Here is a 19,275-nt window from a genome sequence, read left to right as displayed (position 1 = left end):
CCGTCAATTCATTTTTTTTTGGCTACTGAGGCTCATGTATTTGACACATATCCCTGGGTGTGCTTACCGGCGATAACCGCAGCCGTGGCGGCGTATGTGGAATACGCTCTACACCGCGTGCGGTGCCTGGATACACGTATGCACAGTAGGACAACTACTGAAAAATCTCAGTTCGTCGGCAATCACAGGTGTTATACGCAGCTTCTGTAATGGCTCCAACTGGTGGGCAAGTCGTTCGTTCGGAAGAATGCATATTTGTCAGATATTATCCTCGATTTTAAAATGCCTAAGCCTTTCTATGCCCATCCAATCAGGAAACCTGTCTGTGCGTCCACCCATCACCTAAGAAAAGAGAGCGCTTTCCGGATAGGCCCGAATCAGCTAGCGAATTGACCCTCGTGCTGCCTCTCACTTCAGCGCGAACTAAGCGGCAACAGTATTGCGCACGCGAAGCTATCAGCACTCGGCGCTCTCTGTTATCATCGCGCATCGCTTTTAAGATAGGAGTCGAGCGGCCGAGGCATACGCAGCCGTCGCCGGATTGCGGCCCATCACGGTTGATAATGGTTTGGATTGAAAGGAGGCAGTGTCATGGACCACGTCTACATACGAGACCTACGGAATGTGACACTGTTCGATTACGTCGAGTACTACAGCACGCGTAGGCCAGTGCTCATCTTCCACGAAGCAGGGGCATCATCCTAACGCACCATCACGCCATCTGATGATGAAGAAGAAAGGCAACAAGTATCAAACAAGAGAAAGTGAACATGATAAGTGTTGCATATGTTTGACTCATTTACAAAATCTCTCGCCATTTCATCCAACATCCACGTCCTCTGGGAGTTATCTATAACATGAGAGAACATTACTGCTACTCGCCTCTTCTTCATCGTCTCATGGCCTTTCTTCATCGTACTGGTCTCAGTTAACATTTTTATGTTGTAACCGAGTTTTTCCGTTTCACGTTCCTTCGCGGTGTTTCTCCCAAATATACCAAACAGAGCAGCATCACGCATCATTTAGATAACTCCCACAGTGATTATGCGTGTAGCTTTTTTCATTAAAAAGAAATAACATTAATTTCAAAAGGTGAGCAAATAATACCTTTTCGAATACGAATAGTAAGATCGAATATCAAATTGAATATCCAACAGTCAAATGTAGACGCGCATATGTACCAACGGAACATTTGTTTCCGTATAAATAAGTAACATGCTTGTACTGACTGGTCAAATTATACAACTATCACAGACGATTAGGATCAGTTTTAAACACAAAATCACTGTAATTCTCATTGCAAAAACTGCATGAACCCACACCTCACATCTTCAGAGCCTGGTTGCAAAACAAGCTTTCCATGTATGGCAGGCACTTTATGTCTAGGATTCAAAAAACACAAAATAATATGTTGTTGAAAATATCAGACGTTGTGGAAAAGGCAAAGCGAGCGGTGTGTAGTAGGATCTTGATGAGGGCTAGTTGGTTCATGTTTAGAGCCGAGATTGAACAGCGCGAATAAAACAAGAAAACGAGGAAAGAAATACCCGCAGACAAGCGCTGTAAAATATTTGTGTACCATCGACATAGTAAAGCATCCCATAATAGAAAAAAAGGAACATTTGTTGTAGCGTAAGAGACCAAACTGCTTCATGACTAGATGGCAAGATACACTAATTGGTAGACCTTAAGTTGTTCAGGTCCAGTAATTTTCCAAGCTGTCTCAAGGTTGGACAAATAGTTCAAGTTAACGAGAAGGTGACAAAGGTTCCAGTACCAATTACAGACCAATCTGCATACTATCGTTCTCTAGTAACGTAATCAAAAACTATTTTATAACCGTTTTACAAAGTACTTCTCTAAATTTAATCTTCTATCCCCTTGTCAGTTCGATTTTTGCCAAGGCCTTTATATTGAATCTGCTCTTCTTTGTGAGAATGACCGCATCAAACAAGCAACAGGCAGCGGTATTCACTGATTCATTGAACATACTAAGTGGCCATACGTATTCATTAACGGTACTAAGGCATTTGACACAATTTACCATGAAATTCTGTTACCGAAACCTAAATACTTTGGTATATCTGGTCCACCTTTAGCAGCTACATTATCAATCGATCACAAATGTTTGAAATTAATCATAGTCGATCTTCAGCAAAAATGATTAATAGAGGGGTACCCCAGTGGTCTATTCTTAGGCCTCCAATCTTTTATTCCTTAATTAACTACCTACATTACCTTGACTTTCTAGTTCTATTTTATATACTTCGAATATTACCATTTTCGCTGCTGATAAAGCTCACAATTTTAGTAGCAGTGGCCTTCACCATGTCTGGTTCTGTTTTAGAGCAAGCTTCTTGCATGTTAATCGTTCTAAAACATTTATGGTATTTCATTCAACCCAGTTACGCGTAAGCCATAGCTTAGCAGTTTCGCCTGATAATAACGCTTACTCCTCTCTGACAGTGCCACCCGCCGTGGTTGCTCAGTGGCTATGGTGTTAGGCTGCTGAGCAGGAGGTCGCGGGATCGAATCCCGGCCTCGGCGGCCGCATTTCGATGGGGGCGAAATGCGAAAAAACACCCGTGTACTTAGATTTAGGTACACTTTAAAGAACCCCAGGTGGTCAAAATTTCCGGAGTCCTCCACTACGGCGTTCCTCATAATCAGAAAGTGGTTTTGGCACGTAAAACCCCATATAATATTATTCTGACAGTGCCAAGTTTCTTGGTATAACCCTTGATAGGCACCTCAAGTTTGATGTTTCAGGACTGCTTCAAAAAGGTTCTTTTGGCATTCACGAAATGATTTAACGCGTTTCGACTTCAAGCGGCATATTATATTATCACTATGTTACGCTTACGTTCAAAGTCATAATTCTTAACACGTGTCATCCTGAAGCAACACATACAAGCACCTCAAACCCCTTCAACAATTGCAAAATCAGGCTGGGAGGCATATTACATGTAGCCAATTTATGTCAGTCTCCTTCCATATATATATACATATACATATATATATATATATATATATATATATATATATATATATATATATATATATATATATATAAAGGTAGAGATATTTCCTCTCTACGAGCCGTTTTGTCATAAGTTGTCAATCTTCATTCTTCGTCTTCTACACAAAGAGGCAACTGTTGCAAGTTTACCTGGTGTGGTGACTACGCGGCTACGTTCTTGTGCTGCCAAGTACGAGGTTCCGGGAACAAATTCCGGCCACGGAGGCCACATTTTGATGGGGGCGAAATGCGAAAACGTCCGTACTCGTGCATTAGCGGAACGTTAAAGATCTCCTGGTGGTCAAAATCGTAGTTTTGGCACGCTAAACCCCAGAATTAAATTCTAGCTTCAAGGTTTCACTGTTGTAAACCTTATCGATACCAATTTCACGAAAGGCAGATTCGCAGAGCGATGAAGCATACCACTCCCAAAAGCTAGAACTAACCATGTGAAGCAAGCAACTCTTTTTGCCGGCATACCAAAACTGGAATAGCATTTTATGCGAAATCAAATCACGTTCTACATTAATATCGTTTCCTTGATTACCAAAGAAAATCTTATTATAAAACATACCTGCTTAATTGTTACAGCGCATCATACTGTCCTAGTTTTGTTTATTGGTTTATTTTTTATCTCTCCCTTTCTTTCATTTTTTTCTTAGCAGTGATCTTTTGCTACATTCTTTCTGTATAGTCAGATTCTTCGTTGTATGAAATGCTCTGTTTAAATTATGTATAATAGATGTGAGGAACTGACTGCTGCATGTTAAAATTTAACATTATTTATATATTTTACGAGGATGTCCCACGACACTTTGTAGCTTTGAAACACCCGATCGTGCTACCTGTTCTGTAGCTGCTAAAATGTCGCACATTAATCTAATAAATCTGAATCTTGAGCGAAATCACAGCCTGTCATGTAATGAACGAGAAGAAGAGGAACAGCGGCAGCCTATTTTTAATAGTCACAAGCATCTTAAACCAACAGGTAATGAAGAAACGAAAGGCGTCGAGGAAATTATTTATGGTTTTTGATTGAAGTGTAATAATTATAAGCTAAAGGGAAATGAAAATGTAGGTAAAGAAATGGGGCACTTTCTACCTAAAAGAGGCGAAGCATCGATTGCGATAGCATGTTGGTAGACAGCTACACGAAGTAAGGATAGTAGCTACACCGGCCGTAAAAGCTCGTAAATATTCGCTTGCCAATTAAATTAAAAAGCGTGTCGCCACGCACTCAGTCAAACATATGCACATCAAACTCGATGAGCGCGGAAACGCTGTCAAAACGCTGGCGTGAATAAAAGTGGCAGCAACAGCAAGCGATTGGACCTCTGTGAACCCGACTTTAACAGCTTGTTGTGAAATAGTCGGCGAGTTTCAATATTCTAAAATGCGAAATAGCTCTTTTTTGAATACGAATCGAACATTGCAGACGCACCATTCGCATTCGTATTCGAAAGTGAGAATATTCACTCAACCCCATTAATCTCCTTTACACCATAAATGGCCCAACTGAGAGTTGTATTTGCGTGGCATTCCCCTTCTATTGCGTTTACTGTGCAGAAAGTGGGCAGAGCGGTAGCTCGGGCTGAGACTTTGTTACAATTGCTGAAGTTCGCTTCGTTCCGGTACAGTATGGTCTACACCGTTGATCTTCGGAGTCTATAACAGCCGGCCAGACGAGGCTTGTAATACGGAAAGTACGCAGTTCGTCGCGAACATGGTTATTTTATCCCTCATAATCAATTTCTGTAGTGCAGTACCTTTCACACACGGAGAAAACGGGCGTAGCGAAACACCGCTGTTCTGGACGGCGGGTTTGCACGCATGAGCGCATGCAGCTCGCCTCGGAAGTGAAGCGGTTGATTCCGCGTGCGCACAGCTGGTCTTCCCGTCTGTCCGTTGCAACGCACCCCTGGCTGGTCAGGTCGTAGTGGAACTCGGCTGGGGTCCTTAGACAGTGCGTGTAGAAGACTTCGGTGCATCCTCGCTGCGTCTAAAGGGGGGGGGGGGAGGCAACAAATAAAAAGAAAAAGTGTAATATCACCTTCATGTCTTTGTGCTCCTTCACGCTTCACGCAAAAAGGAACCGCATGGAGGCGACTTTTGCTTAATACAGACCACCGAGCACTTCACTAGCTGAACAAGAAAGAGCACAGCGGGGTCATCTCTGTTGCACAGGTCAGTGATTTGCGTGGTGCGCGATATTCTGTGATTGCATTAGTTCATTAAAAAAACACGATAGAATCAGAATCACAGAATGAAAATGTTTAATACACATACGTAAATATTTAAATGCTTAAATATCGGACTAGCGCTGTTAGTGTTATGAACGCTGTTTAGTTCAACTTCCATGTAGGTTGCTCATAATTTTCCTGAGCTACTATTTTGATTCTGTCATAGTGACTTCGTCAACATTTTTACCGCGAAGAAAATGCAAGAAGAAATCACTGTAGGATCTAAGTGAGAGCTTTTCGATCAGGGAAGGCATTAAAAGATAGCGCGCTTACACAGAACAGTCGTGAGCAATAGCGGAGAAACCACGGCTCCGGGCGTGGAAGCAGCTGCGGGGCCGATAAGTGGGGTTGCTACCTGGCGCCGCGCCCACGCTTCAAGAGTGCCCCTAGTGATGACAAACTTTACTCTCGTTTTCGCGTAGATGCTTGTCACGCTTCATAAATTTCTCGTGCACGGTTCGGTGGCTCTGCTGCTGAGGGTCACCGCGAAGGTGATTGCGCATCGCAAAGCGCCTGAAGTGTCTGAACGTAAAGTAGGACGAACTGCTTCCCTCCTCCTCCGTTTTCGGCGCGCCCTCACGGTTACTCGTCGATGCCGTGCCCGTATCGGCTTGCTGTTGGAAGGCACGCGCGGCTTCCACTAGAGTTCGGAATCATTAGGTAGAGACGAATACATCGAGGCGTAAAATGCAAGGCACTGTGGATCCTCGCTTCGGACACCCGCTTAAAGTAAGTATTAAAAATATTCGGTACTCAAAGGTTCTTTACTGCCCTGAGAAATAAATGATCTTAACGTAGCATTCAACTGCTAATTAGTGAAATTGTCATGACTGCCTATTCCGGGTTATCGTTTCGAAAGGGGTTGCTGGCAAAAATCGATAACATGTTTTCTGCAGGCAAAGCTGAAGTCCTAACAATTGATGACCTGTTTCGGATAACCAGTTCTAATAAGAAAAAAGAAACAAACAAAGAGTATGTGGTACAGATGGGCTTGTGCATCAATGAGCTATTCGTGACAACACGTATAATGTTGAAAAACTAGTCTTATCAGGCTACCTTGCAGCGCATTGGGCGGGTTGCCAGTGGAAGCCTCTGTTTCATGGCACATATTCGCTGGCCAGACACCCTGACCAGCTCACCTGAGAAATTGTAGAAGCTGCAGGGATTAGGAATAGGGATTGTGTTAGTTGCCCGTTTGTCTCCTTATCGGAGAAAGAAATCCTGTTTTTGTCGCGTTTGCCGCCGCTGTCAGATGATCTTGCTGAGTTGCTTCGTTTGTGTCTTCCTTCTCCCTTCCTTTTGTACGGAGATATATATATATATATATATATCTGCTCTAGTGCAATAAACACTCAATCGTTATTTAGTGCTTTGACCCGTCTTTTTCTTTCGTCGTCCATGTGCTTCTGCGCTACTGTGTAAATAATGCCAAGCGAATTAGCCCACTAGTCTATTCCTTTGTAGAGAACGCTGCCTTGTTAAATTGCTGTGTTTTAGAGCCCAGCTATCAGGCGCCCGTTCCTGCAGTGAGCGTCGGCTTTCCCCTCGTTAAGCCCGATCCACGCGACAGACCAAGTCTGTGGGCCGATCGGTCACGTGATGCAACGGCACGGCCCGCTGCGGTCCGGTCCGGCTCAGAGCACATCCACACGGCGGACCGTCACAGCAGACGGCAGAGCAGACAAACAAGCTACCCTTACGCTTTTTCGCGTTATCATTGTAATCATTCCCGTTCGAGTCCCACAAAGCAGGGTACTGCTGAACGAGGGATACAAAATAAAGAACCTCCTCGTCACTCCAAGAGGACACAGTGTTTAAAAAAATATATCTGCTGCACGCACGTGTAGGCGGAACGGCGGACATGAAACGACTGGCTTTTGCTGAGCCGAAAACTAGATTGCATTTGGCTGAAGACACTCTGTTGCCGGACAACATTCGTTGGCCACGCCAAAATTGCTGCAGTTTGCATGCGGTCCGCCACCAAAACAGAAGCGGGAAAAGCCTCGGCGATTTGTTGGACCGCGAGAGCCGCCGTCTTGCGCGGGCTAACGGCGGTCCGCATGAACTGGTGCCATCCTATTACGTGATGCGCGGACCGCGGTCCAAAAGAGCAATTTGGTCCGTCGTGTGGATCGGCCTTAACTCAACGAACGAGCACAGCGAAAGGTGAGAGCGAAGGCGGTGTGCAGCGGGGGATGAAAACAAGCGGCGAGAAAGAAGAGGCGCGAGGAGTAGAGCGGAGAAGAGTATGGCGAAAGCGTGACAAGAAAAGCGTAATGTGGCGACGGTGACTACGCGATCGATGATCTCGTAGTCACCGACAAATCTCGAAGACGCGTCGTCTGGGCGGTTTGTCGGCGGCGCCTTCTGTAAATGCGCACCCGCGTCGCTCGCGCGCTGAACCCACGAGCATGCAGTATATCGCGATCTCCAGATTAGCGAGGCAGTGGCGCCACACATCACTATGTTTGCAACGAGCCCCACGAGACAGATTGTCCACGCCTGCTAATCCATCGCGAAATGAAAACAAGCTGCGTTCACATTTCGGATTAGGGAGTATAATAATTTAATGATAATTATGGGGTTTTACGTGCCATAACCATTTTTTTTATTGTGAGGCACGCCGTAGTGTGGGGCTCCGGAAATTTTGACTACCTGAGGTTCTTTAACATGCACCTAAATCTAAGTACACGGGCGTTTTCGCATTTCGCCCCCATCGAAATGCGGCCGCCGTGGCCGCTATTCGATCCCGCGACCTCGTGCTCAGCAGCCCCAGTAGGGAGTATCGCAATTGTCGGCGAATATTTTTCTGACAGTTCAGGAAGCAAAAAAAATTATTATCTCAACCGGATTGCGTGAGTTAAATAAGCCACGGCAGGTAAATAAATATATACAGATCAATCACCTTGTTTCCGTCACGCCGTCTATCGGTCGTCGTCTCCAGTGAGTCCGCTGGCCGAGCAGACCTGGATGTCCCATTATGCGTTCCAGGTGCGTGCTTAATACCCTTACTCAAGGTTTGTGGCGTCGTCATGGTGGTTGTGCGTGGAGACGACGAAACCGTTGTCTGCTCGACAGGTGCCGACATGCTCTGGCAAATTTTCAGTGGACACAATTTATGTTTGCAACATTGTATACTGTACAAGCTGATGTAACAGGTTCTTGCGATTTAGCGACCTGTCACTTGGGAGTTCCGAAGTTTTTATAGTACGCTAAAGTGACAGTGCATAAAGTGTGCCTAGTTGAGGCGAGTTGCTACACTTGTTTCTTTGCATACAGCTTGAACATAACAGACTAGACATAAAGGAAGTTAATCAGTCAAGCACTGGTAATAAGTCACATATACATGTGGAAAAAATCCCGCATGCGAAAACCAAGAAAACTGAAAGCGGCAAAGATAAAAGCCCTAAAAGACGATAGGATCTCGCGAGAGACCGGATTGCAAGATCAATTCTCGTGTGCTTCCAGGACGTATATATCTCGCCTGTGTAAGGCTACTAACTCCTAGTATATGCGCTTGTCGCTACTTTTTTTTTCAACTTTCTGCTATGAAGCGACTCTCTATAAAAGTGACTACAAGCAGAATTTTCGCGTCATGCCTTGTTACTAGAAAATCATGGTGGAACACCGTCATTTCTCATTCAAAGTACAATACGCTGGGCACACTATCTTCAATAAGGCGGGACGCTCTGAAAAACGCGCGGCCGCGTCAATTCAGGTGTGCGGATTTCGGTCGTCAGCTCCTCGATATCGATTGTTTCATAAGGTTCCACAAAATACGCAGCTGTTCGCCTGCCTGGTAAAAATACGCGCCGTGAAAGAAAAAGAAAGCGACGATATATGCGCTAGACGCGAGCTAATGTTGTCTTAAGGTCATAAATCTCATAAAGCGGTGACATGGAGTAGTTTACTTCAAGGAATAAGTTGAACTGTATGTACCACCTTCATACGTTATGTGAACAGTATTGTTGCTCGCGTTGAACACTTTCATCAATGCGATTTAAGTTCCGGATAATGTGCGCTATGTATAACCTCGCATATTTTTAAAATAGTGCCTGTGACAGCTGTCATCCATACGTTGACAGGAGAAACCCTTCTTACAAGACTATGGCTCTGGCGACCCAGATTTAGGCGTGTGTTCGTAGCTAATCTTACACAATAAAGTATATTCTTAGATGAAAAAGAATACGATGTAAAATTATATCTCATATTCTAATTTCATATCCCAGTGCTTCTCATTGATGAAACCTGGCCCGATAGATTTTAGTGAAAGAACGCTTCAACCAAAAAAGAATTCTGATCTGGCCTACTGATAATATGTGCCGATGTGGCGTGTACGCCTGTTTCGGTTCAGCGCACACATATATGAAAAATGACGCAAGGAGAAGAAAAGTTATTTATGATCATCTTAACTAGCTATGAAGGAAATCCTCTGCGTATTATTTTAAAACAGCGACAAGAGATCGGTACTTCCCCGATGATAACGAAAATATTAGGAGACTAAAGATTACGAGTAGCGGTGGTATTCTTTTAAAAACGTTCACTCTTAGCAAAATGCGCAATAATAAATACGCATTCTAGAGGCTACCCAAAAATGCATCAGTATTCGGTTTTTCGTCGGTGCACCTTTACAGGCAAATAAGTTCTCACACAGGCGTTATATGCAGTGTTTCAACAGAACAGCGAAAACAATTTCGAGGAAAAATATTTCTGGTTGGAAAACAAATTAACTTATGGGGTTTTACGTGCCAAAACCACTTTCTGATTATGAGGCACGCCGTAGTGGAGGACTCCGGAAATTTTGACTACCTGAGCTTCTTTAACGCGCACCTAAAACTAAGTACCCGGTATTACTGGTTGGAAAGAAGCTGCTACCTATTAAGAAATTGGCGCTAAGAGATAAGGGAGTGGGTAGGAGGGTGGCAAAGGAAGTTAAAGCCTAAAAGGGATGTCCTTTTTTGTCCGTTTTTCTGTATTGGGTTATTGCCGCACTGTTTCAGTCTTAGCAAACTATGTCACATTCCGTTGTGGCGTTGAAGCTAAAGCAATACTATAGCTCTTAGAAAATACATATAAAGGCATAAAGAGCAGGGCGGCTTTCAAAAGTGACCATTTTGTGCTGTTTCCATTCAATCGCGATTTCTAGAGCGCAGCATGGGATTAAACCAAAGGTAAATTGTCCGGTGAAACGTTCAAAAACTGCTCAGTTGGTCACGACAGACAACGTAGTACTGCGGATTAATTTAGACCTGTTACGGTTTCGCAACCTTTAACAAAATCAACTGGATGAGCTTTTTTATTCTCATGAAGTGCGACTGATGTGGACAGGAATCGAAGCCACGATTTCATCAGTCATTCTGAATTTTCACGCGTGGGCTGCTTTTTAGCATGCTGGCCTCCTAAAAGAAAACTAAAACCACGTCATGCTGCTTTAACTGCAACTAAGGTCTTCGCATTTTACATAACACACAGCCTTTCTGGCAGCGTTTTTTTGGCTTGAAAACTGTTATAGATGGTTTCTATTTTTACACATTATTGTGCAATTGGCCAAGCTCATTTCGTTCTGAATACAAATGTCTTCACATGAATAATGCCAATTTAGAAGACCAATGTCTTCACTGAAAAAATTGGAGGACGCTTAAGCTTCGCCTTCAAGAGTGGAACGCGACAGCGTTCCCGTCGATCCGCCAAGGGGTGTAAGACAATGGGCTACGGCGCAGCGACTACGCGACCCGCATCGGACGCGGTGAGCGTCGAGCAACGCAGCGTTCGGCGCGGCAACGAAATGTGCGCCTGAGTAAGCGACGCACGCCTGAGCCTTAGAAACAGCTCGTTTCTAAGGCAACACCGCATTCACTAGAGGCGCTTTTGTACCGCTTTGAAGCATCGAACTCGTGGCTGAGTGGTAGCGCCTCCGTCTCACACTCCGGAGACCCTGGTTCTATTCCCACCCAGCCCATCTCGCAAGTTGTTTTTTTATTCATGAAGTGCCTGCTGGGATTTATCGCTCACGGCCAACGCCGCCGACACCGACGCCGACGACGCCGGCTTTTCTGCGACACGAGCTCCTTAACGCTGTCGCGTTAATAATGGCGACGCAATGGTCTCACCGTGCGGTTCAGCGGAGTTTTCGTCGGCGCAATGGCAACGACGGCGAGCAGAGGCTTGCCTGCCTCTTCCACGTCGGTCGGTATGGCGGGGCTCGGAGCGGTAACTGGGTAGCCAACGTGTGTCGTCGCTATTGCGGCGAGGGCCAGGCTGACAGTCAAGAAGAGGGCCAAAAGCGCAAATCCCAGAATGGGAGCCCAGGTAACGACGTCGTCAGAGGCGCCATCTTGTTTGCCGTCTTGTACTGTGGGACGGAAGATTTGCAGTTCGGAGATATTCGCTGACCAAGAAGAGAATGCCGTCTAATTGACGACAGAACGCGCTACTGTTTGGGCCAGCTAGAGTTTGCAGAAATACAACGTTTCGCGAGGAAATCTAATTAAATAACTTTGCCACGAAATGCCAAACGCGAATAAAAAGGTTGGTTGTTGGAATGTTTATAAATAGTGTACGACTACTTCATTGCCCCGAAAGCATGCGTGTCGTCTAAACTGCCTACCCTACAGATACAACTAAACGGTTGTGCTCTTTTTTTAACAGGCATCTTCACAATTTTCCAACGCTTACAGGGCTTTAGTTCATTGTTTGAATGTTACAATAGACAGTTCATCGATGGCAGAGTGCGTCTCCACAATTATATTCCTCGCCACCAATGCTTAAAGTACGGGGGGCCCGGGAGGGCCCGACCCCCGCTGTCATTGGTTAAGGAGGGGCTCGGCCCCCCCTTGGCAAATCAAAGGCAGCGGTGCGACACACATTTTACAAGTGCTGGAGGTGATTTTATGACCAGCAGTGAGTTGTGCGAACTAAGTCTAATTCTCCAGATCATGATATTTGCCTACATGCTTCCATTCTTTGATCTTGATCTGTTTCATTGCCGAACCCTGTGATTCATTATTTCACCTATACATATAAATAAATATATATATATATATGTATATGAGCGTGTGTGAGTGCGTGCGGGCTGTGATGGTAGCCGCGAACTGAACCCCCCCCCCCCCTCCACTGAAGGGAGACTTGAAGCTCTGCTTGCCACGTGTATGTTACGTACCGAGGCGATCTCTACATTTCAATTGTAACTGCTAACTCTTCGTCACGAGAGTGGGAGAAAGGCGTCGCCGTTAGACAGCACAAATAAATATCGATGTCGCGCATATAACGCACTTCTCGCGGTAAAATCGACGCATCGGTTTGGCGCTCAGAACGGCGGAACCGTTGTGCGCAACTCTGGCAATATAAATGGCTTCGCCAATTTCATTGGCGAGACCATGTTTGAAGCCCCAAGGGAAGTGAGCGCGGGAGGAGGAAGGCGCCCGAAATAAAGGCACCTGGAGGAGGAGAAGGGTCTCGCGCGCCGGGCAAAGTGCGAAGGAGCTTGCCGAGATGAAGACGATAATGATGACTTGTTGACGCCCTCTTTGAAACGCGGAGCTGACAAATATTCACCCAGCGAGCCTGATCTAATCAGGTGTGGTATGGCTGTCTCATCATAGCATTTCTCTACACATCACCTTATTATCTCTCTATCTCTTTCCACAAAAACTTCTCCATCTGCCTTATACTGCTACACTCTAAAAAAAAGTTTGCACCCTTTGAGGTGTATATCTGCCACACAACGATAATCTTCATCTGCCTTGATGCGTTTCCTGTCTTGAAAACGCCGCGCCCGCTACTTTCCTGTCGGGAATGCTATATCATGCTGATGACGCGCATGCCGTTCGTTACTGGAAAGTACCGGGCTAGCAGCGTTAAAGAAACGAAACACATCATGGTAGATGACGACTATCGTTGTGTGGCAGATATACCCACCCAAGGGTGCAAAGTTTTTTTAGAGTGCACCTACACTCTTATAAAGTTCACACCCTTTGGGGGTAGCATCTTGTCCCGCGATAATAGTTGCCATCTGCCTTCTTTGCGTTTCCTTTTTTTGAAAACTCAGTGCTCGCTAGCTTCCTGCCGTGAATGTTGTGTCGCGCTGATAACGCGCAAGCCGTTCGTGACTTGGAAGTACCGGTTTCGCAGCACTAAAGAACGGAAATGCGAGCAGGACAGATGACGATTATTGTTGTGGGACACGGCACGACCGAAAGGGTGTAAACTTTTTTTAATATGCCGATACATGCTATGATCGTATTAATCTGTTCCGTGCTTTTTTTCCACCAACACCATACACGTCTCTTGGTTATCTCGACTGCTGATGCTTCCGTGCACTTTAAATTCAAGCACTTCTGGAAAGTCTACATTGCGTACAGCTCTCGCTGGGTGAATCCCTTGGCATTTCATTAGGATTTGCTGAGTAGCCTCCGTATTTTTTTATGCAGCATACACGTGCCTCATCTAATTGCGAATATTTGGTACGGTATATCTTGTACTTAGGCAACCACCTCGAGCCTCAAATAGGAAGGCACTCCTCTTCGTGTTATCATACAATTTTTTTATATAGTTCTTCTGTTCTCCTTTTTTTGTAAATGTAGAGGAAATGCTGGGTGGCATTTCTAGCGCAACCCAGCGTGCCTCCACCAGGCGGAGGCGCGCTGGGTTGACCTCCTCTAGTGGTGGTTACGGGTTCACATCGTCCCCGCACGCCGTATGCTGTATGTGCGAGTGAAAGCGTGCGGCAGTGAGTCGACGGTGGCGCCACGGGGTGGCGGCAAGGCAGGAAGTGCGCCGTCTTCCATCGCACGCAAGGCACCGGGAGGAGGGGCGTTCTACTCCGGTGGATGGTGCGTATGGCGCGGACGCGCGAGCCCTATCTCGAAACCGATCTGCGATGCGGACAGAGTGTGGGCGTCTAGGCGCACCGAGGGCCGATAGCTTCGTTGGCGCTACAGTGCCCACAGGCTTGCGCGTAACCCGTGTTCACGAACTGCAGAGCCACTGTACCTTTTGTTTTTCGTCCGTATATGTAATAATAATAATAATATTTGGGGTTTTACGTGCCAAAACCACTTTCTGATTATGAGGCACGCCGTAGTGGAGGACTCCGGAAATTTTGACCACCTGGGGTTCTTTAACGTGCACCTAAATCTAAGCAGACCGGTGTTCTCGCATTTCGCCCCCATCGAAATGCGGCCGCCGTGGCCGGGATTCGATCCCGCGACCTCGTGCTCAGCAGCCCAACACCATAGGCACTGAGCAACCACGGCGGGTGTCCGTATATGTGAGCGTGTGCTTGCTCAAAACCCTTCAGCGATCGACTTCGACGAACTTTCCAGCAGAAGAAGGTACGCATTATCTTGTACTTGAAACTGAAGTTAACAGGACGAGCAAAAGAAAACGCGCATCTCTTTCAAACACGCCGTGGTCACACGTTAGGAAATTGAGATGCGTATTCCAGGCCACTATGCCGGCAATGACCGACAAGGATGTGTTTGGTGTCACTACGGAATGGCGCAAGTAAAAAACGAGTGCGAATGTCTGCGTTATGCTGTCGAAGATGGTTCACTTTTCACTAAAAAGCCGCAAATTCATGTTTATATTGTGAACGTGCACTAAGAGTGCCCGGAAAGCTCAAGTTATGCCGGTTTGCTATGGTGCCGACCTCAATTTCTTCATGGGCTGCCAATGCAAGCTTAATCTTCTATGTTGCCTGCAGTGACGGGTCGGGGGAATTGTGCATGCGTTGCGACCTAAGCTTGCGTTTGGCTTGACCTCCTTTGAACGTTTGCGCACACATTGTTAAATAGTGAATCTTTTCTTTTCGAATTCATTGGGCTCGTTACACTTAACCGATTACGGTCGCCGGGGATTATTATTCATCTAGTCTCAACAACTGATGGCGTTTTGAGAGCACTTGTGGCATTTCGCCGCTGCAAAGTACTCGAGGCAAGTTGGCTTGGCGTGGGCCTTTCGGGATTCTACTCGCTTCGTGCACGCACGTTTTTGTGATTAGGAAAGATTCGGTTCATAATGCGATATGCGAATTTTAGTCATTGCCATTTGGCAATGGCTGTCTGTCTAAGACTGAACAGAACGTTTTTTTTCCCTTTCTTTGTGCGGGATTTTTAGTATATTGCCATACTTTGCATATCGTTTGTATATGAAACTTCTGGCTCTATTTTACGTGTTTGAACAAGCGAGTTCCTGCTTTATGACTGTATTGGCATCTATTTGTTTCTTTATTTATTAAAAATATATATATTTATTCAATATTTATTTAGAATAGATACCCTTAAATACCCCTGCAGCAGCGGTTTTACGTGAGGCGTGCACGACTATAGAAATTAGCAGAAACGCAATACTACTACAGTCAGCACAGAAATTAGTTAAACAACCGCAAAGGAGGAAGAAGGAAAAACTAAGAAAATTGGCACACACGTAAGTTAAGAAAAACGCGAGATCTTATCAAATAGCAGAGTAAAATAATATTGAACCAAATATCGCCGAAGTATTTCGTAGTAGTTATGGTGATATGATGCGATGTTCTAAAGATTACGTAATTCTTGACAATAAGGGAGTTTTTGGTGAGTGCATGAGGTGTGACAGTGCTGTATTTTGTTGTGAATGAGGTATGACATCTTCATTCGTTCCTGTGGTTTTCATGACAGTATCAGTCATGCAGTCAAAACACCTAGCATAAATGCTCATGCGAGAAATATATCGCCATCACTGCTCATTCATTGGCACTTATTTTATTGCTCTCCAAGGACTCAAAAGAAAATTTTAAAGTTTACATTTCGTCTCTTATTTATAAGCTATACATATTTTTAGCGTTCTTGACACTTATTGTAAACAAACAGCCAGCTATACATCAGCACGTCTTTTCGTTCTCCGTGGACATTGCAGGCAGACGTTTCAGACGATGTAACCGTTGCCGTGCCTCAGGGGTGTGTTACGAAAGAAGACATAATCATTACAACGGTCAATCAGGAGAAAAAATACCACTCAAGATGGAGCTTGACTTGCACAATACGCTGATAATGTGCTTGTCGCTGCACTACGCGAAAAATCTCAAGTACTCTCGAGTGCTTGCGTAACATCCAAACTTCATTCAGAATCTGATTTTGTTAAGTTATAAATTTTCCAGCGCTTTGATGAACGGTAAAGTGAGAGCCCTTTTTTCATAGGTGCAATCAATGAAACATCTTGAAACACTGAAGTTATCGTTTTGGTTCTGGCGTCGCGTCGATGCAAATGATATATTTTGTAACAATGTTTTTTTATCTATTGTGTTTCTGCAAGCGCCTTCTTGCTTCTATCAGTGTTATGGCGCATACGACTGCCAGAGTGGTGGCTTTTCTGGGAGAAACGTTCGAGGATTGGTACACCGCGGCGTCCATTTATCATAATGGTCAATACACACGCATGTATATATATATATATATATATATGTGTGTGTGTGTGTGTGTGTGTGTGTGTGTGTGTGTGTGTCTGTGTGTGTTATCTCACGAAGGCTCGTCCACCAGCCGAAAACGGTAAGTACGCACGTCTTATTTCCATAACATTTATCGTCTCGTTCCTGTATACGTTACGTCGGGTCCTGCGTGCTGCATTATGAAGAAACTCAACTTATATATAACGCGTGTGTGTGTCTGCGTGAGAACGATTTCAAATTTCAGTAAATAAATTTGAGTTGTTTCACCAATTAATGAGAATTACAGGTATGCTTATTTCCTCAAACGCACACAATGTGTTGCCATGAAAGCAACATCATTATACTGCAGATGCCTTCAATAACCCCGAAAAATGTTCTATGAAACCACCAATATATGCACCTGAAATCGCATTGGGTAGTAATCTATAGCACACGTTTTTTCTTGTAACCTTTATTTGATGGGCGCAATCTGAAAGGAACACCGTAAATTCTATATTAGAAGGTACAAAGTTTCAATTTTCTAACTTCTACTAGAGAGAATTTTGTAGAAAGTGTAGCAGTGCTGTTTCTGGAAGTCTTAAGTGAGGAGGTACGCTCAAGTATTACTTATAACTCATGTCGACTCTATGTCTTACTTCTCCGTGCCTTTCATGTTTTCCGCCGGCATGTAGTTTCAGGACCCTAATGTCAGGCTCAAGAATAAAAACTGCCATAGGGAAGGCGACACGATAAGGGACAAGGACTGTTACTACTGTCACTCTTGTGCTTCCTAGCGTTGGATGTGACGTGAAGAGGTGGCTGCATATGCACTGAAGGTATGACGTGGAAATGACGATTATCGCGGAGGTGGCCCTTAGTTTCGGTTTCGACGTTCACAAACGCTTAAGTCACTCATAGTAAGACTTCTAATTGAAACGGCGACGAAATGGAGAGATGCGAGCACCCAAACGGCGAAAGCGTCCATGGACAAAACTGGCTGTGCCAGAAGCACTGTCTTACTACGCTGCAGGCCACTGGTTTCTGTAGGTTAGAATTTGGAACGTGTGAAAACGCAGGGGACGAATTCCCAAGCGTCTTCTTACCTAGATCTAAAACTAGCTTTTTAAAGCGGTGACTGACTGTTCTCGCGACAATGAATATTGAGTGTTAGATGACCAAGCATCAGTCATAAAATTTTTTTATTTTGATAGAAACTTTCTGTGAATGAGGCCTCGATGCTTCTTTTTGTACCACATTTCAATATTATGAAAACAAACTCATGCGGCTCATTGTTGGCCGAGCGCTCCCCACCCTAAGTGCTGCTCACAATTTATAGTGACGGCACTTGGCCTTTGGGAGGAGACAGGATTGTCAGCTTATTGATAACCACTTAGGGGTCGCTACCGTGCAGAAAAGTATACGCATAAGTTTGTCTGGCTTCCACATAAAATGGGAATCCGGACACCATGACCAGGAATTACACACGCAGCTTGCTCCTTAGTTGCAGAATGCTATATACGTAAGCAGCTTGCTCCTTAGTTGCAGAATGCTATATACGTAAGCGATTACAGAAAAAAGAAAGCGAGCGTATTATTGTTACTTACGAAAAGGCAAATGTCGCCTCAATAAAGATATGTTCTCTACTTTACCGATTCTCGAAGCACAGGTCTTAAAGGATTCTGGTTCGCTGCTCGTCACAGAGGAACTCGCCCCGGATACGCTCGGCGCTGGGTTTGTGCTGATCGGTGCGCGCTGCCCATGGCTTGAAGACGAAGACACTGTATAGGTCCGGTGAGCCACCAGAGAGTGCAGCCACACGGGAACAGTTGCAGTGGCGGCCCGAGAGGCTGCATTCTCCGGTAGCTGGAATCGGTTGTTACGCCTCTGGAATCGGTATGGCGGGGCCATAGCTCTCTGCCTCTTCGTCTTTTGTTTGATGATCAGCGCTACCGTACTTGGGATTGTTGTTGTTGTCCTCACTATATGTGACACATGCCCACAGTGGGCAGAGCGGGGAATTGACTGGCTAAGAGAAAGTGTCAAGGAGCATAGAAGGAACGATTATGAAATTGCCTCTTACAGCTAAAAATGATAATGGGCATGAAAACTAAAAATAAACGCTGCGATCTCCACTGAAATAAAGAGCAAAGCTCCAGCAGAAACCATCTCATGATTAGTGGCGGTGTTTAATGCGATGAACATTTGTACAGTGCAGCGACACAACGTATTGCCACACATTTACCTTTTTAATAACGGCACACATAAATACCCCGCAAAATATTAATTTTCCATCTAAATGTGCGAAGCATATCGGGACACTATCATCGAAAACAAACAATATATTGCGGAAGCGTTCTGAGCAATAGAAGAAACTCTCCCAAGCAGAAAATTTGAAGTGAGCTTCATCCCAAGCCACATATGGCTTGGTTTGGAATTTGTACAGACAGCTCTCCTTATATCGGATCCATAGGAGAATACTAATTTTGCTTTACATCGTGCGTGAGACCACTGCATTCGAATATCTTGCAGCGGTGTGGCTCCTGACCACGCTTTCAAAATAAAGTTAGTCAGTTCCCGAAGTTCCTCTGTCTCATCCTATGGTCCTCCTCTAAACG

General features: G+C 45.0%; 1 protein-coding gene across 1 annotated transcript in view; it reads right to left on the bottom strand.

Annotated features, from left to right (window-relative positions):
* Positions 1 to 18,575, bottom strand: part of LOC139057929 (uncharacterized) — a 30,463-nt gene extending 11,888 nt beyond the window's left edge. Inside the window, exons 1-4 of the mRNA XM_070536732.1 lie at positions 18,310 to 18,575; positions 11,370 to 11,611; positions 8,165 to 8,350; positions 4,786 to 5,018 (exon numbers count right to left, since the gene is read on the bottom strand). Coding sequence (XP_070392833.1) covers positions 4,786 to 5,018; positions 8,165 to 8,350; positions 11,370 to 11,611; positions 18,310 to 18,568 — 920 coding nt within the window. The 5' untranslated portion in view covers positions 18,569 to 18,575. The remainder of the gene's footprint in view (positions 1 to 4,785; positions 5,019 to 8,164; positions 8,351 to 11,369; positions 11,612 to 18,309) is intronic.
* Between the last annotated feature and the right edge of the window lie 700 nt (positions 18,576 to 19,275).

The sequence above is a fragment of the Dermacentor albipictus genome, chromosome 3, assembly GCF_038994185.2.
Source record: "Dermacentor albipictus isolate Rhodes 1998 colony chromosome 3, USDA_Dalb.pri_finalv2, whole genome shotgun sequence".
NCBI classification, from domain to species: domain Eukaryota; kingdom Metazoa; phylum Arthropoda; class Arachnida; order Ixodida; family Ixodidae; genus Dermacentor; species Dermacentor albipictus.
Note: the sequence above shows the minus strand (reverse complement) of the source record. Positions and strands in the feature narration are given on the sequence as shown.